Source organism: Pelophylax lessonae (genome assembly GCF_965119305.1).
Source record: "Pelophylax lessonae genome assembly, chromosome: 1".
NCBI classification, from domain to species: domain Eukaryota; kingdom Metazoa; phylum Chordata; class Amphibia; order Anura; family Ranidae; genus Pelophylax; species Pelophylax lessonae.
This window is the reverse complement of record NC_138768.1, coordinates 128324404-128345610: the sequence shown is the minus strand read 5'-3', so window position 1 is coordinate 128345610 and position 21207 is coordinate 128324404. Positions and strand designations below refer to the sequence as shown.

At 41.4% G+C, this 21207-nt stretch overlaps 1 protein-coding gene across 3 annotated transcripts; it reads left to right on the top strand.

Moving 5' to 3' along the window:
- The first annotated feature begins 363 nt into the window (after positions 1-363).
- S100Z (S100 calcium binding protein Z) lies at positions 364-16143 on the top strand. Of its 3 annotated transcripts, none has more exons than XM_082243826.1 (3): positions 364-387; positions 12312-12467; positions 15870-16143. In XM_082243826.1, the coding sequence occupies exons 2-3, from the start codon at positions 12327-12329 to the stop codon at positions 16026-16028; spliced, it is 300 nt and encodes a 99-aa protein (XP_082099952.1). In that variant the 5' UTR covers positions 364-387; positions 12312-12326; the 3' UTR covers positions 16029-16143. The 3 variants fall into 3 exon arrangements, with proteins under 3 accessions (XP_082099952.1, XP_082099950.1, XP_082099951.1); XM_082243824.1 differs by lacking the exon at positions 364-387 and adding an exon at positions 11727-11823; XM_082243825.1 differs by lacking the exon at positions 364-387 and adding an exon at positions 11974-12061.
- The last annotated feature ends 5064 nt before the right edge of the window (positions 16144-21207 follow it).

The following is a 21207-nucleotide window of genomic DNA, read 5'->3' as shown; positions in this document are numbered from 1 at the left end:
TCTGCATCAGTGGTCTTTGAACTGCAGCCCATGGGCTGGATACAGCCTTTGCTTGCCTCTCTCTGGCCTCTGGAACACTATTCTGTCCACTGAATCCAAAGATGGGGGGAAATTCTTCCTCTTATTGACCACTTCTCACCGGCCACAGTCCATCTGCTCGTAAGTCTGAAGAACAGTAAACTAGCACTTTGTTTAGAAAGTTTGAAGTCCTTTGGTCCGCATTGACCTTTCTTTTAGAACATGTTAATTTCCTGGCCGTCATGTTGACCTTTTTGCTTTTTTATTTTGGTCTTTGACTTTTGACTTTGATAGGCAGTTCAGACTTCTGTACAGTTTCTCCAACCTGAATACTTGGATCGGTGAGTCAGAAGGTGTTGCTGCTAGCAGGTCAGTAAATAGTGTTTTCAGAATGAGATCAGCTATGGCAGCCCCCATATTTCTCTCATCATAGGTTTACTTTAAGTCTGATATTCTGTTTTAAATATTTATGCAACATGCACTATCTGATAAAAAAAATAAAAGAAATATCACATCACGATATGATGAACATGCTTCAGGCAAAAGGTTTTCAATAGCCTGCAGCTCAGTCTTTTACCTAACATCATAAATGATGTTCAATGCTTTACTTCACATAAAACATTTATGATCGTATCTAGCATGGCAGTATAAAGAGTAGAAAGTGCAGTCAGAAATAACAACCAGATTTTGGTTTACAGCAGTCAAATCCCTTTATTCTGCTAATTATCATTTTGTCCCTTCCCATAGTGGTGGTAATTGTTACCATTCCCCACAGAATATGGGGCATATGAAATCTACCCCCTGCAAACTGTTGCATCACACTTCCTTTTACAAACAAAACTGGAACAATTTTCAGTTAATATACAGTACTGTGCCAAAGTTTTAGACAGGTGTGAAAAAATGCTGTAAATTAAGAATGATTTTAGAAATGAAAGTGTTAATAGTTTATTTTTATCAATTAACAAAGTAAAAAAAAAAAAAAAGGAAACGAGCAGAAAATAAATATAATCAAATCAATATGTGGTGTGACCCCCCTGTGCCTTCTAGGTACACCTTTACACAGTTTTTTTTAAAGAACTCAGGCAGGTAGGTTTTTCCAAACTTCTTGGATGAATAGGGATCTGAAAATTGAAGTATTGAATGCTATGGGTCGATTCAAACTGATGCTTTTAGGCCATAGCATTTAGCTGTATAAGCCAAAACTAGAAAAACTTGCATTCATGGTACAAGTTTGACTGTATTTTATGTTGTGCTCATGCATACAGCGTAAATGGACCCTATGTGCTGCTGCCACTGACTAGTAAATTCAGGGCCAACATGTAAGTCATTGATGCGGTGCAGATACAGAATGACCTTGCTCTTCAGTCATTCAGAATGAATGAAGACTGAGGTCATTCTGCTCTTGTGCCACTACTGTATGAATGACCCATTCAGTGGGAGATGTAAACATCAATAGGGGAGACATACAGTGCCTTGCGAAAGTATTCGGCCCCCTTGAACTTTTCTACCTTTTTTTCAGTTTTTTATTTGTTAAAAAAGTTTGAAATATCCAATAAATTTCGTTCCACTTCATGATTGTGTCCCACTTGTTGTTGATTCTTCACAAAAAATTACAGTTTTATATCTTTATGTTTGAAGCCTAAAATTTGTGGCAAAAGGTCAAAAAGTTCAAGGGGGCCGAATACTTTCGCAAGGCACTGTATATCGGTTCTGTTGCACAACAAGCCATAGGACAGATTATGAGACATATATGTTTTTTTTAAGGCTATAGCTCGAGTTTTACATTGTTACATAGTTAGTCTGGTTGACACTAATCAATCTAGTTCAGTCAATAAAAGGGGAAAACAAAAATCATACAATCCTATACACTGTATACAACCCTATACCCACAATTGATCTAGAAAAAGGCAAAAAAGAAAAAAGAAAAACTGCAAAGCATGATCTAATTTGCTCCAGTGGGGGAACAATTTTTTCCTGATTCCCCGAGAGGAAATCAAATAATCCCTGGATCAACTTTACCTATAAATGTTAGTATCCAGGTATATCATGTACATTTACGAAAGAATCCAGTCTTTTTTTTAACCACCTCCCATCTGGCCTAAAGCAAAATGAAAGCCGGGCAGCGGTTTAATTATGCTGACTCGGCATCATAGGCATGCGCACAGGGTGTGCCAGGTGGGCCTGGACACACCCTAATCACCCTGTGCTGTGCAGATTTCCCCTGCTGCTTGGCTGCAGAGAAAGGGACTGGGGAATATTTGTTCTCACTCCCTTTCTCTGTCTCAAAAGTGAGACATCAGGGCCCTGTTTAGATATTGCACTAAAGCTCCCTCAATGGGGCTCCTAAAAAATTTGTAAAAACACAATAATAAAAAATTATTGTAAAAAAACATATTGTAAAAAATAATAAAACTGTAAAAAAGTAATAATGTAAAAAAAAAGAACTGCAGACACCAATCTCTGCCCTACTGACATCGTTCATTGCTCTACCGACACTGTCCATTGCCCTACTGCCATATATATATATATTCATGTGACAACATTGAAAAAATTACACTTTGCTACAATGTAAAGTAGTGAGTGTACAGCTTGTATAAAAGTGTAAATTTGCTGTCCCCTCAAAATAACTCACACACAGCCATTAATGTCTAAACCGCTTGCAACAAAAGTGAGTACACCCCTAAGTGAAAATGTCCAAACTGGACCCGATTAGCCATTTTCCCTCCCCGGTGTCACGTGTTACAAGGTCTCAGGTGTGAATTGGGAGCTGGTGTGTTAAATTTGGTGTTATCACTCTCACTCTCTTATACTGGTCACTGAAAGTTCAATATGGCACCTCATGGAAAAGAACTCTCTGAGGATCAGAAAGAAAGAATTGTTGCTCTACATAAAGATGGCCTAGGCTATAAGAAGATTGCCAAGACCCTGAAACTGAGCTTTAGCACAGTGGCCAAGTCCATACAGCAGTTTAACAGGAAAGGTTCCACTCAGAACAGGCCTCGCCATGGTCGACCAAAGAAGTTGAGTGCACGTGCTCAGCATCAAATCTAGAGGTTGTCTTTGGGAAATAGACGTAGGAGTGCTGCCAGCATTGCTGCAGAGGTTGAAGGGGTGAGGGGTCAGCCTGTCAGTGCATGTTTCCAGACCTAAACTCTATTGAGCATCTGTGGGGCATCCTCAAATGGAGGGTGGAGGAAGGCAAGGTCTCTAACATCCACCAGCTCAGTGATGTCATCATGGAGGAGTGGAAGAGGACTGCAGTGGCAACCTGTGAAGCTCTGGTGAACTCCATGCCCAAGTAGGTTAAGGCAGTGCTGGAAAATGATGGTGGCCACACAAAATATTGACACTTTGAGCCCAATTTAGCCATTTTTACTTAGGGGTGTTTTGTTGCCAGTGGTTTAGACATTAATGGCTGTGTGTTGAGTTATATTGAGGGGACAGCAAATTTACACTGTTATACAAGCTGTACACTCACTACTTTACATTGTGGCAAAGTGTCATTTCTTCAGTGTTGTCACATAAAAGATATAATAAAACATTTACAAAAATGTGAGGGGTGTATGTATACATAAACACACTCACATGTGTGTGTTTGAGCTTTGGGTTGCACATCCTAATGCAATAGGCTGCACACGCCTATGCTGAGGATCATATGACATCCTGTCAGGATGCGCTGATCACGCGGCCCCGGAGTGGCGCGATCTGTCCCTGGCTGTGTCCACGGGACACAGCCAATAACTGATCTGAGTACCAGCTTGCTGTTAATACCATGTGACTGCTGTGATAAATCATAGCAGGTCACATGACAGTTGCACACAATGGATGGCTTCCTTTTAAGCCACCCAACATGTAAAAATGTGTAGCTAGCTGTGATTGGTCAATTTGATCATATGGTACAGACAGGGGCAATTACAGCCCATCTGTACCATGTGATTAGCTTTGACCTATCACAGCGAATCACAACAAAACAGACTGAACAAATCTGTTTTATTCAGTAAAATGCTTGCTTATAGCAATGTAATACATTGCTATAGGCAAACAATGTGTAATAAAAAAAAAAAAATCCAGATCACTTTCCCAGAGCAGTGAAATATTGTGGTAAAATTGTATTACTTTATTCACAGTGTCTAAAAAAAGAAAAAAAAATGTAATAAAAAATTCTAAAAAAAAGTAAAAAAATTAATAACTTTTTTTTTTTTGTACTGTCACCAGTCAGTGTCCCTGATTCCCTTCACACCAGTTATGTGATAAAGCTGTACTGAACTGGTGACAGTATGTAAAAAAAAAAAGAAAAATGGTAAACATTTTTTTTTATGTCTTCATTTTCCAAAAAACGATGACAAAGAATTACAACTTCAAAAAAAAAAAAAAAAAAAAGGTCCATGCTTCCTACTAAGTGCCTGGACTGTACCTTCCAAAAGGGTTCATGTGGCGGGTATTTCTACAGTCCTGGCATTTTAGGGCCTCAAGAAATGAGATTTTCCATCAGTACATCAGGATTGATCAATTTTCATATATATATATACCATAGTTTGTGGAGTCTAAAACTGTGGTGATTAAATACCACAGAAAGAAAGCTCTATTTGTGTAAAGAAATTATGATAACATTTTAGTTTGGGTACAGTGTTGCATGGTCGCACAATTGTCATTCAAATTGTGACAGTGCTGAAAGCTGAAAATTGGCCTGGGCAGGAAAGGGGTAAAAGTGCTTGGTATTAAGGTGGTGAAAGCAAACCAGGGGAATCTATTTCACATTTTCACAACTCGTACTGTTACTATTTTAATATTCTCCATTGGCTGCTCTATACTTTGCAAGCCTTTTGTAGTTGTAGTTGGCTGCCCAGGAATTCAGATGTATGGGTTGCATATACACTCTAAACCTGTTACCGAGACTGTGCTAAGTGAGAGGCAGCATGATTTGCATCATAAATTACTACTTTGCTCCATAAATGTCTCCTATTGCTTGTGATCAGATGCGCAGGCGCAGAATGTACACTTCTCAGCTTACATGGGCATAAATGGGTGCATGTCTGTATAAGTTCAGATGCAGTATGGACAACTTTTTAACCACTTTACGTCTGCTCGCGGTAATACTACTGCGGCAGAGTGGTTCGTTATCGTCTGACGACGTAGTATTAACGTCGTCAGACACTCCCCCTTCTGGGCGGCGCTTGCGCGCCGCCGGAGGCTCGCTCCCGCTGTTTTCATTCACAGCGGGAGTCGGGCCAGGGGAGGAGCATCGGCGATCGCCGCTGCTCTGCCCCGATCGCCGGGGATCTAGTGTGGAGAGCCGCCCGCCTGTGTAAACACAAGCGGACGGATCTCCATAGTGACAGGGAGTTACAGATTGGACTGTTCAGCATAGCTGGACATCCGATCTGTCCATGACTCACTCAGTCACCTCCCCCCCCCACACGTCAGTAAGCACCAGGCATACTTTAACCCCTCCCTCTCCAATAAAATTAACCCCTTCCCTGCCAGTGTCATTTTTACAGTAACAGTGCATATATATAGCACTGATTACTGCAGTAATGTCACTGGTACCCCCAAAAGTGTCAAAAATGTCAGTCAAGGGTCCGATCTGTCCGCCGCAATGTCGCAGTCCCACAAAAAAAATCGCAGATCGCCGCCATTACGCGTTAAAAAAAAAAACACCAAAAATGACAGAAATCTTTCCCTTTGTTAGTAAACGCAATAACTTTTGCGCAAACCAATCAAAATACGCTTATTGCGATTTTTTTTACCAAACATAGGTAGCAGAAAACAAATTGGCCAAAAATTTTTTAAAAAATTGGTTTTTTACATCTTTTTGGGGGGAATTTCATATAAAAAAAATGTTAAAAATATTGTTATTTTTTCAAAATAAACGCTCTTTTTTTTTTTATAGCGCAAAAAGTAAAAATTGCACAGGTGATCAAATACCACCAAAAGAAAGCTCTGTTTGTGGGAAAAAAAGGACGTAAATTTCGTTTGGGTACGGCGTCGCATGACCGCGCAATTGTCAGTTGAAGTCGCACAGCGCCGAATCGCAAAAAGTGGCCTGGACGGAAGACAGCAAAATCCTCCGGTGGTAAAGTGGTTAAAGTATAATCAAAGGCAATTTTTTTTTTTTTTTTTAGTTTTGGATAGAGTGGAGATGGATTAGAATACCATGTCAGGTTTTTATTGCTGTCTGTGTCCACCATTAGGGTGATCCACCCTCTCTATTTGTCTTGTTTATCATTATCACTAAAAGTAAAAAAAAAAAAATTCCAAATTTTAGCTGTCCCCAGAACAATAATAGAAGGAATATATTCCAATGGGGACACTAATTCTGGTGACACACCAGGATTCCCTCACTTTGGAGTGATTTCCTCTCACTTCCTGTTTGGCTATGGAACAAGAAGCGAAGGGGAAATCTCCCCAATGAGACACAGATGGCAAAAAATGACAAAGGTTACAAACCGAGTTTACTCTCTCCAAAATGAAAAAAAAGTTTTGCCTTTAGTTCTACTTTAATATGGCTGTGTGCATGAGACCATAGAAGTAAAGATAACTGGCATTCCTACTTAGTACTTTTATCCATGGACATTCAGTTCAGACTGACTACCAAAAAAGCAGGACAATCTCCCGTTTAGCTGTATAGAGGTTAAAATAAAAGTGATAACCATTGATCCTGCACAAGGCAGCCATGAAAAGTCAATGCATCACAGGGTCAAACCATCAAGTAAACCAGGAAAAGTAGTCTCTATGCTCAGCACATGCATGCATTGAGCCAATGAACTCATCATTTCAGCCCCAGCATCAGGGAAGAATTTGGTAGGCATGAGAAGTGAGAAGGGATGGGCCGAACTCCCCCTTGTTTGGTTCGCACCAGAACATCTCGAACAGGGAAAAAGTTCTAGTGAACATGCAAACTCTATTAAAGTCTATAGAACACGAACATGAATCAAAAGGCCTAATTTTTAAGGCTTATATACAGGTTATTGCCATTAAAAGTGTACGGGGACCTGGGTACTGTCCTGGGGGACATGTATCAATGCAAACATTTTTTTTTAAAACAATCGTTTTTAAAGGAGCAGTGATTTTAATAAATGCTTAAAGTGAAACAATAAAAATGAAACATTTCTTTAAATATAGTGTCTGGGGTGTCCCCTTGATGTGCCTGTGGCGCATCAGTGCAATATATGGAGCCTGTCGCCGCAATACTGACATCCCTACCAGACCCTTATCCGAGCATGCAGCCTGGCAGGCCAGAAAAGGGGAGGGACGAGTGAGCAGGGGGGGCTCCACCCCAAACTACCTTGACCCCATGTTGTTGGGGACAAGGGTCTGCGGGTAGGGGCTTTTTGGAATCTGAAAGCTCCCTTTAACAAGGGGACCCCCAGATCCCGCCCCCCATGTGAATGGGTATCGGGTACATCATAGTCCTTTATAAAAAGAAGAAAAATAGCGTCCCTCTAAGTAAGTCCATTGTCAATCACGACGCCCGCCGGACCCGGAAAATAGAAAAAAACGTAAAAATGCTTTGCCTCTTCAGAGGTTACCCACCGTCTGCCCTGATCTTCGGCTTTGACAGTTCTTTTATAGGGAAGGGACGGGCCATCCAGTCACCTCACCTGGTGGCACCGCCCCCTTCTGACGTCATATGAGGTGAAGCGTTTTTGTAATTTTTTAAAAATTTTCGGGTCCGATGGGGGTCGTGATTAACAATGGATTTATATCGAGGGACACATTTTTTTTTTCTTTTTAATAAAGGACTTGTCAAAAACGATGTTCTTTGATTTTTACTTTTTTACACTTTTTTGGTGAATGGGTATGGGTACTATATACCCATTAACATGGAGGGGGGGGCTGGAATCTCCCCATGTTGAGGGTAAGCAGCCTGGTATGGTTCAGGAAAGGGGGAGTGCTCGCTTGTTCCCTCCCCTTTCCTGTCCTGCCAGGTTGCATGCTCGGATAAGGGTCTGGTTTGAATTTTGGGAGGGACCCCACAATGTTTTTTTTTTACATTTTGGCGTAAAATTCCCCTTAAAATCTGTACGGGACCCAAAGAGCCTGATATTGATTTTTGAGGGGGGGGGGGCATGCCATTTTTTTTTAAATTTCGGCGTGGAGTTCCCCTTAAAATCTACAACAGACCCAAAGGGCCTGATAAGGATTCTGGGGGGGACCCCACGCCCAGTGGTGGAACAAGGTCGTCCAGTGCCCAGGGTAAGGATGCCAAACTGCGCCCCCCTTTCCTTAGGGTTAGCGTCAAGGCGCCCACCCCCCCCCCATGCCTGCAATAAACCACTGCACCCAGGGAAACCTCCCCTCCTGCCCACCCCTTGTCCCAGCCCTGCCCACTCCCTTTTCTTTCTTAATTCTGTCATAGGGTTCTCAGTAACCACTTAAATACAGGGCACTTTCACCCTCTCCCTGCCCAGACCAATTTTCAGCTTTCAGCACTCATTGGCATCTGTGGGAAATGTTTGTAGGCTTGACATGGCACTGCTCCCTGTCTTTAACATTGGCATCTATGAAAAAAATTGGTCAGCTTTGCATGGCACTGCTCACGAATCATAAGTGACAGGGACACAAAACATGGGGAGCACTGAGAGGGGACCCAGGACTACAACATATCTATACATTTTAAAAGTGGGGTATGCCTGTACATTACACTGACTGCACTAAACTGACATGTAAGCAGCAGCCTTATATAGTGTGAGGGGCTTGTAAAATGATCATAGAGACCTGTGATCCTATATAGAAGGATCACAGGTGCTTTGTGATAATTTCAGAGAGAAGAACAGTCAGCTGTGTTTACAACAGCTTTCCTTCTCTCTCAGTGGTGAGCGATCGCGGGTGCCTGGCGGCTATTGGTGTCGCCAGTCCCATGCATTGGCATCTCCGCTGCCTAGTGGGGGCGACAGTGCGCCAGCGGCGGCGCGCGCTCGCCCCGGGAGCTCTCTTGCGAATCGCCGTACAGGTACGCAGCCGAGCCGAGCCGATATATTTATTTATTCACTGTATTTTGCTACAACTCAATATGTGTATATGTATTAATAAACATGATATTATATATTTGATTTTTTCCCCTCATAGCCGTGTGCTTCATTTAAAGTCCCAAATTTGCCTCCTCTTTTATCTGTACCAGGAATAGAGGCATATGATTCTACTGAGTCATTGCCTCATTTAACCTCTTGCCGACCGCCCACCGTAGAATTACTGCAGCAGGGCAGCCCGGCTGCGCAAAATCACGTAGTACTACGTGATTTCGTGCACAAAGTCTCGGCTGGGCGTGCGCGCCGCCGGAGCCGCGCTCTCGCTGTGTTTAGACACAGCGGGAGGCAGACCACGGGAGGAGCGGCGGTGATTGCTGTTGGCCTCCGGCAGTTGTCAGATAAAATGACAGAAGACTCCCCTGCATATGTAAACAAAGCAGGCGAGTCTTCTGTCAGACAGGCAGGGAGAGATCAGAAGTTTCAGCTAAGCTGAAACAACGATTGCGCTGTGCCTGTCACAGAACCCTTCCCATAAACAGTCAGCAAGCGTATTTAGGCATACATTAACCCCTTTGATCACCCTCAGTGTTAATCCCTTCCCTGCCAGTGTCATTTATACAGTAACAGTGCATATTATTTATCAATGATTACTTTAATAATGTCACTGGTCCCCAAAAAGTGTAAAAAATGTCAGTTAGGGGCCCGATCTGTCCACTGCAATGTTGCAGTCCCGCTAAAAAACACTGATCGTCACCATTACTAATAAAAACAAAAAAATAAATAAAAATTGAAAAAATCTATCCCATAGTTTGTATATGCTATAACTTTTGCGCAAACCAATTAAAATAAGCTTTTTGGGATTTTTTTTACCAAAAATATGTAGCAGAATACGAATTGGCCTAAACCGATAAAAAAAGTTAGATTTTTTACATTTTTTATTGGGAATGTTTTATAGCAGAAAGTAAAAAATAATGGCGTTTTTTTCAAAATTGTCGCTCTTTTTTTGTTTATAGCGCAAAATCTAAAAACCGCAGAGGTGATCAAATACCACCAAAAGAAAGCTCTATTTGTGAGGAAAAAAAGGGCATCAATTGTATTTGGGTACAGCGTTGCACGACCGTGCAATTTTTCATTAACCACTTAAGCCCCGGAAGATTTTACCCCCTTCCTGACCAGGGCCTATTTTGCGATTCGGCACTGCGTGACTTTAACGGACAATTGCGCGGTCGTGCGATGCTGTACCCAAACAAATTTGACGTCCTTTTTTTCCCATAAACAGAGCTTTCTTTTGGTGGTATTTGATCACCTGTGTCATTTTTTGATCATGCGCTATAAACAAAAAAAGAGCGACAATTTTGCAAAAACAACAATATTTTTCACATTTTTTTATATGAAATTCCCCCCAAAAAAATGTAAAAATCTAAATTTTTTAACATTTTCAGCCAATTTGTTTTATGCTACATATGTTTGGTAAAAAAAAATCGCAAAAAGCGTATTTTGATTGGTTTGCGCAATAGTTATTGCGTTTACTAACTAAGGGAAAGATTTTTGTCATTTTTATTGTTTTTTTTTTTTTTAACGAGTAATGGCGGCGATCTGTGATTTTTTTTTGCAGGACTGCGACATTGTGGCGGACAGATCGGACCCTTGACTGACATTTTTTACACTTTTGGGGTCACCAGTGACATTACTACAGTAATCAGTGCTATACATATGCACTGTTACTTGTAAAAATGACACTGGCAGGGAAGGGGTTAACTTTATTGGAGAGGGAGGGGTTAAGTGTGTCCGTAGGGGCGTGATTCTAACTGTGATTGGATGTGGCTGTGTGTGTAACAGCAGAGATCAACGGTCCTACATAGCAGGACCATATGATCTGTGCTGTTACACAGGGAAGAATGACAGGCGGCTTTGTTTACATTAGCCGCCTGCCTTTCTCCCAGTGTAACCGACGTTCGCGAGTGACCGGCGGACATCGGGTCCGCCGGTCACTCGCGCGGGGGGGGGGGGGTAAGTGAGCAAACGGGAGCGCGCCTCCAGCGGCGCACGCTCGCTCCCTACAGCCTCACAGGCAAGCAATGTAGTACTACGTCACTTTGCCTATGAGGGGCTGACCGCCGCAGTAAATAGTCGTGCGGCGGTCGGCAAGTGGTTAAAGTAATGCAGTGCCGAATCGCAAAAAATGGCCTGGTCATTAAGGGGGCAAAACCTTCCTTAGCTGAAGTGGTTACAGTCCCACCTATCCCCCCTTCTTATCCGGGCAGCCATATTGCATTGCAATTTACAGAGAATTACAGTGCTGCAGATTGAAAAGGAAAGGTAATTTTTAATAACATTCAATTACAATATGACTTGTGTCACAATTGTATATGCTATATTATTTTTTCTTTATTTGCTATTTTTTTCCCCACGAAAGTGGAGTTACCCTTTACTAATATTGTATTCAGCATTTATTTCATATACCAAAAATGTAAATTCTTATCACAGAAGGCACACAATATGTTTGCTTATTAGCAGTTGCAAAACAGAGATTAGCTTATTATATTTGCTGCTTTTTAAACCCAGTGATAAATAAAAATGTTATCCTTATTTATGCAGTTATTGTTACAGTTATTATTATTTTGCATTTACTGACAATGCATATCTCCACCCTAGAGGGAAACACTGTCATTTAGATAGCAGCAACATATTCCCTTCTTCCTGAGGTTTATTTTTGGACATTTTCCTCTGCCCTAGCATCTTAGCAACTAATTGCCTTCATTTCCTACCTGTTTTAATGAACAGATGTGTAGAGGTGGCGGGGCTCCTCCTACATGGGTGCTATAGGCAGTCACAGGTATGCTATAGTATGAGGTTATACAAAACTGAGCCATATGAAGTGCTGAAGATGAAATCCAGCAGCCAATCCACCTGTTGCTATGGATGACACAGGATGTTCGCCTGTATTCATTGGTGCCGAAGGAGATTTTGCATTTTGGGAATACATGTGCTATGCTGGAGCATTATATATAAATAACCCAGCTGCTGTGCTGGCTTTATAATTGATCTGGCTCCTTCTGTTTGTGAACACACAGGTATGAAGCTGTTTTATATTCTTTTCATCAGGACCTCCAGACTTTTCCACTTCCTTGCAGAAGCAAAGTTGCTATAGCCTCCCAGAGAAATTTGCTTCTTTTTTATTTAGAGTGGTTATTGCTTTGATATTAGAGTTTTTTTTTTTTGTTTTTTTTTTTATTTTTTATTGCTATAGAAAAATGTTAATATTTATGCCCTAGTGGTCAATAAAAAGTATATACAATTTTATTTTTTATTACGCCCTTTTAGACACTTATCGCAAAGATGCCTACCCAGTTGGAAGGTGCCATGGATACCATGATCCGAATCTTTCACCATTACTCAGGCAAAGAGGGAGACAAGTACAAGCTGAACAAAGGGGAACTGAAGCAGCTCTTGCAAAGTGAACTGACAGACTTCCTTGCTGTAAGTATGGGACACGCACATGTGTTTGGGGAAGAAGTATAGAAAAAAAGTGGCTACCATAGCAAAACTTTTTGCTGACAACTTTTTTAGAATTTACTGAATCATTTTTTAGGGGAATTTAAGGGAAAGGGTATTTGGCGAGATAAAATGGCTAACAAAATGTAATCAACTGATCGTGACAGCTTTACCGATAAAAGGCAGAGTTTGTTGGATGTCAGACCTTCACTGATCAATGAAAAGCTGAGCTGCCTTTTTGTTCATTAATGTATTTACAACAAAAAAAAAAAATGCTTCTCTAGCTAGATAAGAGAATATCAGGTCAATTGCAAAACCCATTTGGATTAAAAAAAAAAAAAGTTTATCAAAACTGATAGCCACTAATAAAAATAATTTTATTCAAGAAGCTTTATTAATAATCTGGACTCTGGAAGTTACATAACATTTAAAAAAAAAATAGTTATTTAAGTAATAGGCTCTTTGCTTTAGGATTAAATATAGAAGCTGACAATAAACTTGCTGAAAATAAAAAGGAATAATGCTGGGATTCACAGTTTAGTAACAGTTGGTAATCCACTGCTTTATATTCTTATATGTACTTTCTTTTACATGGTTTCTTTTCTGTGTTATTGTATGTATTTTACACTGTAAAAGTAACACTTTTGGCAGTTAGCAGCCACTGTTTATTTATATGTTTTATATTCTGCCATAATAGTGGTGTCACAGATTGTATGTGCGATATGCCGTCGATAATGATTAATCCTAACGAGACAGACTTTGCATAGGGCAGTTTATTTCCATTTGCACTGCTGTCACTTCACAAGACGCTGACGCCACATTCAAATTTATTCCAAGACCTCAAAGAATAGAACATTAACTGCTTCCACCCCACTAAAATATTGTACAGAGATCAATCTCATTTATACCTTGTCATTCTATGAGGCTTTAAATGCCGTCGGGCAGTACAAAGGACAAGGGTGAAGTGCAATAACAAATAGCCTATAGCAAATCAATTAGACTTCAATTTACTGACATCAGATAAAGGAAAAGATGGGTTCCAAGATACTTGTTATGGGTTACAGCACTTGGTACATTGCATGTTGTTTGTGTGTTTAGGAGGCCTGGTTTTAGTTTGGTCTTAAAGGATAAGTCTACCCTAACACTAAAACTCCTGCATCTATAGACCTCCGCAATCTAACACTAACCTATCTAGCCCTGTAAAGAAGAAATCAGTATACATACCGTTTTGGAAGCCAATCCGATCCGGTCTCCAGCGGCAGAAGCTCTGCGGGGGACAGGGCCGGCAATGGCTTTTAAATGAATGGGGAGCGACGTCACGCATAGACTTACTATGGGGCTTCCGTTGTCGGCTGTGTCCTCTGCGCCCACCTCCACAGCGAAGCTGACAGCTCAGTGTGGGATCGGGTCAGATCAGTTTCAAAAAAGGTAAGTATACTGATTTCTTTATTACAGGGCAAGATAGGTTAGTGTTATGCCTCGTACACACGCAACGATTATCGGCCGACCTATCCTCCGACTTTTGTCCAGAGTGGTGTTTTGTTGGTTGGAATGTGCCTAGACTGCACACGAATTTTCTCGGCCAACAAAAATCTACTTCAGAAGTGATGTCATGTGCGGGTTTACTTTCCGTGTGTTTTTTCTTCTCTGGGCATGCCCAGTCTTGCTCATCAGATTTTTGTCTGCCGAAATCTGTACTGACTGATGGAAAATCGGCCGTTGTGTTGACGGCCAACAAAAATTTTATAGCCTGCACACCAGATTTTTTTTGCCCGAAAAGTCTGAGTCGGTTGTCGGAAGCATCATACTAACAAGCCGAAAATCGGCCGTCGGATGTTGGCCGAAAATTCACGGCCAATAATCGATGCGTGTGTACGAGGCATTAGTCATGGAGGTCTATAGATGCAGGGATTTTAGTGTTAGGCTGGACTTATCCTTTAAGGATTTTATTTCAGTTTTCTACAAGTCAGTAAATAGAGAAAGTGGTAAAGGATTCTACTGACTTAGGGATTTTGATCACCTGATATACGTAAGAGCTAAAGCTGCTTCAGAGTCTCTTGGGAAGCCAAGCTGTCAATGATATTTTCTTGCAGTAGTGATTCCCAGGTGGTTAAGGCACTGACCTCATTAATGGTCAAATGACCTCACAGAAGCACACTAGCCCAGAGGGCAATCAGCTAACTACAAAATCCACTATACCTTTCTTGTAACGTTCTGGTTCCACTTAACTAAACAATAGTACAGCTATCAATTTTGAAATAGAACTTTCCATTACTCTCTGCGCATGGCTCATGTTTTTTCTCCCGACATAATACTTATGAGTCATTCCCACTAGCTGTTCATTCATTACTAAGCATTGACGTGAATTGATTGGAGCCAGAAATTAATTGGCTTTTGAAAACACTTTATTTTGAATTTGACATAGAAAGCAAATACAGCAAGAGGAGCAGTTTGTATAGGATTATTTAACTTTGGTAGTGCTTTAATTTATCTTTTATACTATATTGTTTATGTGTGTTTTGACATAACAGCCTAATCCTGAGATATAGAGTCATACAGGGTGTGTATTGCTGCAATCATTCCCCAGTGCCCATAGTGTAAAAAAAAAACATCCGAAAGGCGGGGATTCACAATGGGATTAGCATTCTAAAACAGGAGCTGGAGTGGCATTTTAACTGCTTTCATATGAGAAACTAAGGAAAGGAACATTTCCTTGTAGGGAGGGTAAGGGGTTAGCTAAGAGTGGATATTGGTGGCGTCATTACAGATTTGTAGGCATAGTTTCTTTAAATAAGCATAGTTCAATGAAAAACAGAGACGTCAGAACCCAATAATAGGGACTTAAAAATAAACACAGAAACTCCCTTCCAGAACTCTCCCACTGCACAGCTCTGTAAAAACAGGCGCAGGTACAAGGCTCCCATAAGATAGCAGAAAAAAGCAATATCAGTCCACACTATCGTGTTTCAATACTGATTTTCTTTCTACCGATTTAATAAAAAGTTTAAAAAATCAATTTCCCAGATATGTCATCTCTTATGCCGCTGTAAGTCATTATTGGCAAAGTATATTTGTAAAATGCTGACAGTTTTTGGATAGCCAACCTTTCGGGGGGGGGGGGGGGGCAGTCTTTCATATACTGGTAATATATAACTGATTGAGTTTATAATCTAGGGTTCCCATTATCATCACACTTTGGGCCTTATTTACTTAGGTGTTAAACTGGGCAACGATTCTAAATTTAAAATTTCCCAGTACAAAATTGGATGTTTGCGGTCACTTCACTCTACCTTAACATCACACTTCAGCGCATTCAAACTAAACTTTCTACAACTAGATTACACACAAATCATTTTTGCCATTTTAATCCTCTATTTTACTTTGCAGTGCCAGAAGGATCCCCAGCTGGTTGACAAGATCATGAATGATCTGGACTCCAATAAGGACAATGAAGTTGACTTCAATGAATTTGTGGTGCTGGTGGCAGCTCTGACTGTTGCCTGCAATGATTTCTTCGAGGAACAGTTAAGGAAGAAGGGGAAATAGATGTAATTCGAGAGTTACTGTGATGAATCCCGCAGGAAGCGATCATCAGCCTGTAACACATAAGAGCATCAATGTTGTAAAAATATGTTGTTCTATGCTATTAATTATTCGGCAATAAACATTAAATAAGGATGCTTTTGCAGTTAAATAAAAATAAAATGGATTATTAACCCCTTTACAACTGCGTGGACTTGACATATATGTGCTCCTATGTTTGTGCTGTAAGCATGTTTGATTGTGTGCTCTCGGGACTGAGACAGAGCTGTTACTGACAGCTCTCGGTCTTGTTCCAACGATCAGAAGCCGAGAGAACTGGCTTCCAATCATGAGACCACTGTGATTAGCCAATCACAGCGATCACTACTACCAGTGTTGTTTCTCCTTTGTGAAGAGTAAGAAAAGCATTGGGGTTAATTTACTAAAACTGGAGAGTGCAAAATCTGTTGCGTTCTGCATAGAAACCAATCAGCTTCAATTTTTTTTTTTCATCAAAGCCTATTTGAACCAGCTGAAGTCAAAAAGCTGATTGGCTACAAGGCACAGTAGCACCAGATTGTGCACTTTCTAGCTTTAGTAAATCAACCCCATTGTGTCTTTTTCTCCTCGCTAGAGAAGTCTGTAAAAAAAATTAAATAAATAATAGTAATAATAATATACAGTCTGTTGAAAAAAGAAAAGAAAAGAAACAAAGTTTAACTAGATCAGGACTTGATCTAGTTTAGTGGGGGTCCATATAAATGTCAGCATCAGCGTGTTTTAGGTAGGATAAAAAAAAAGGTACTTTATTTGGTGTCAGTGTAATTGTTAGTGTTATTAAAAGGGCTTCTGCTTTAAGAGCAGTGTGAACAGTAAGTTTTTACAAAGTACTCGCAGAGCGTTCAGTAAGCTTTGTTGAAGCATCTAAATTGCCAGTGAACTCCAGTTTGTAAGGCTGGGTTCACACTGCCGCAGTGAGCGGCTCACAGTAGGGGACCGGTGTGCCCCTGTTCACCGTTTAAGGTACGATTTCAGTGTGAATTTTTGGCTGAATTCGGACCTGAATTGGACCAGAAGAAGCATAGAGCTCCTGTGCAATTCGCATCGGAGCCGTTCCGGAGATATACAGTCGGTCACAATCTCTTGACATGTGAATTGGATGCGGGGAAACCTGCATACAATTCGCAATAGTGTTAACCCAGCCTAAATGTTGAACACAGATCCTAATAAGAGGGCTGGCTCTCACTTTAAATAAGCTGCTAGTAATAAAGTCAAAAGATCAGCATGACAGCCAGGTAAACCATTAAAAAAAAAAAAGGTCAAGAATGGCTACTACCCTTGTAGTTCTCTCAGAAAAGGATCTCTTTAACCTGTTGCCGACCACCTGCCGCAGTTTTACTGCGGCAAGGTGACTCTACTGCGTGAACTGACGTAACTGCACACGCCCACCTTCCCCTCAATGTGCTGATTCGGTTCAGAACCGATCAGTCATCAGGTTCAGGCCAATGATTTTTGGCCTGGACCTGGTGATTGGTTCTGACCAATGGCAGAATGTCATGTGCCTGTGTAATGTAAACATAAGCACAGAAATTGATGCAATCTCCTCTCCTGGAGCCCTTTTTGGTTCTAGTGTGAGAGGAGAGAGCATCATCAGTGAGTACACAAGCCCTACACTGACACCAGTACACCTAGGCACATATTTAACCCCCTGATCACCCCCAGTTAACCCTTTCACTCCCTGTCACAGTGTCACTATATACAGTATACAGATAATTTACTGATCACTGTATTAGTGTCACTTGTGATGCCAGTTAGTGTGAGCGGCAGTTAGTGGTAGTTTAGCGGCAGTCCCAGATAGGTTTAGAGTACCTGCCATATATCCCCTAATAAAGATTTAACTCCCTGATCACCCCCAGTTAACCCCTTCACTGCCCTGTCACAGTGTCAATAATATAGTGTACAGATCTTTTTTCTGATCACTGTATTAGTGTCACAGGTGAGGTCAGTTAGTGTTAACGTTAGCGTCAATCCAGGACAGCGTCAGATTGCCCGCCACATATTTAGTAATACATTTTAACCATTTGATTCCCAGTGACACACACACACACACTAAACACCTGAATTACTAGTATAGTGTCTGAAGGGATCAATATGTTTGATCAGATGAGAACTATACTAGTGTCCCCAATAGTATAATATAGTGTTCCCAAAAATCAGCGTTAGCGGGATCAGCCCCGGCACCTGCCAGCACCTTCGTTTAGCCCCTCCGCCCAGCCCCCCCCCCAAGAAGTGCAGTATCAGCAGATCACTGTTACTTCCAATACACAGCACACTAAACCTCAGCGTTAGCAGAGTCAGGCCTGGCCTCTGCTAGCACTAGCAGTTACATTTTTTGGTAGCAGTTCAAACAGTCCTTGACAATCAGGTGCTTTTTTACCTGTGAGTCACACTAGGTACCTATAAATTTATTGGCCAAAATGTCCAAACAGAGGTACACTAGTGAAGAGGCCCACACAATGCTGAGCATGACAGATGAGAGCAATGGGGAAGCCTCACTGTCAGAATTAGGCTCAATACTCGAACTTGTAGAGAGCAGCGGCACCCTGACAGATAGCTCTGATGATGGAGTAGTGGTCCCTGCTAAGGTTAGGCGTACCCAACCCCGTTCTTCTGTTGCTGAGGTGCAATAATAGCAGGGTTCTTGTATGCAGCAGAGTGTTGGTAATAGGGCTGCTTAATCTTCTGATGAACTGGCAAGCACCAGCGGCCTAGTACATTGTGGTCATAGTCAAACCAGCTCTGCAGTAACACTTGGTGACATGGTGAGTCACATAAGTGCAGTTTAAGCTGGTGTGGTGGATAGCACAAGTAGCGTCCTGCAGCCACCAAGAATTTGATTATTATGGGTCTATCAGTGTCCTCGGTAATTAGGAAAATGGTTTACCCCTTATTTGTATCACCTGTTTTTTAATTGATGATTGGATTTTTGTGTGTGTATATATTGAGATGTTATATCCATTTTTCTTTGTAATGAATAAGCACACAGTCAGTGTGTGAAACGCGTCTACCTTGTCACGATTGTCATATTTGGATGTCCAGTCGGTAAACCTGGATTTTGACTCAACCTGGAGTGCTGCCAATTCCTTTTCTTTTGTCAAGTTTTCACGGAGGCGAGCCGGGGCATGCACCTGTGTGAGTCATCAGGCAATTACACCACCTTGAGCAGTGACTCCTTGTCTGTTCAAGAATTCGAAGACAGCCCCGTAGAGCCCATAGTGTCCTTCCTGATGCGCTTGCAAATCCTGATTGGTAGCCCACCACTTCCTCCATTCACTGGCCAGCCTGGAGTTCATGTGGAAACAGCCGATTTTACTCCCCTTTATTTATGAGCTGTTTTTCACGAAAGATTTGTACAGATCTGTTGTGGACCAAAGCAATTTATATGCTGATCAATTTATCGCAGCAAATCCAAATTTGACCCTTGCCCGAGAATTTGCATGAAACCGTATCACTGTTTCCAAATTTAAAAACTTTCTGGGCCATATTTCTCATCATGGGCATCACTGAAAGGAGTAAGTTGCCGTCATATCAGTCCACTGACCCAATTCATCATATGCCCATGTTCTCTGCTACTATGGCCAGGACTAGATACAAGCAAATCTTGTGGTTCATGCATTTTAAAGACAATGAACTCCGTTGTCCTCAGGGTGACCCTGGATATGACCGGCTTCACAAAATTCAGCCCCCCCATAAATCACTTCAACCAAAAGTTTGCAGCCTTGTATACACCCCAACAAGCTGTCTGCCTTGATGAGTACCTGATTACATTTTCTGGCCGTCCTGTTTTCAAACTGTTTCCCCCCAGTAAGCATGCCAGATATGGGGCCAAGATGTATAAGCTCTGTGACAGGGCAACAGGCTATACATGTAGTTTCCAGGTTTATGAGGGAAAAGATAGCAATGTGGAACCCCCCAACTGCCCAGACTACATAGGGAGCAGCAGCAAGATTGTTTGGGACTTGGTGTCACCCTTATTTGGAAAGGGGTACCATTTGTACGTGGACAATTATTACACAAGCATGCCTCTTTTTAGTCCCCTTTTTGATTCTGGAATTTGCAACCTAATCACCTGGGCTTCCCCCAACGGCTTGTAGATTCCCGACTTAGACCGGGGGAGAGAGCCTGCTTAAAGTGTAATAAATTGCTTGCAGTGAAGTGGAGGGACACACAGAAGGTTTTTGTTTTGTCCTCCATTCATGCAGATACGACAGCCCAAATTGCAACGGCGACCGGTGTTGTTGAGAAGCTCCTCTGTGCCCACGAATAGAACCTTAACGTGGAAGGGGTGGACTTCAATGACCAGATGATGGCCGTACTTAATAGCCCATAAGGCCAGACGCTGGTACAAGAAAGTGTCTGTATTCCAATTGGCTCTGCTGAACGCTTATTCGCTATACAAAGCATCAGGAAGAAGAGGATCCTTCCTTAAATTCCAGGAAGAGATCATCACAGCCCTTCTTTATACAGAAGGTGCTGTGGCCCAAATTCACAATACAGATGCAGTGAGCCGGCTGCATGATAGGCATTTTCTGGATGTCCTCCCCGGTACCTCTACCCAAAGAGCACCACAAAGAAGATGTCATGTCTGTGACACACGCTTTTTTTTGTCCCTCCTGTCCTGACCAACCTGGTCTGCATTGGGTACTGTTTCCTTCGCTACCGCACACTAGTAGAGTATTAGTATAGGATACAGCATGGCACAGTCTAGGGAACACTTTCACACAGGGTCTTGAAAGATGTTAGATGGCTTTTGCATTTTGAGAGACCCTAGCCTGGAACATTTACATTTTTTTTACAGTTACAAAAAAAGTGTACAGAAAAAGTTACAAAAAATAAATAAATAAATAAATAAAAAATAGTTGTCGTTTTAAAATGTAATGTTTTATTGTTGCTGTGTTTTTCATTGTTAATCAAAGTTTTCTTTGCAGATACCACCATTCTACTGTTTTACACTTTATACTATTATATTGTAATGTTTTATTGTTACTGTGTTTTATTGTTAACCATTGTTTGCTTTGCAGGTATGCCCATTAGCTGCAACACTGATTTGTTTATCCTGACAGCAACAGCGTTTGCTCTCAGCCTATACGTAAACCAATGATTGCAGTGCTGTAGGAGGTGATTTCACCACCACAGTTAAAAA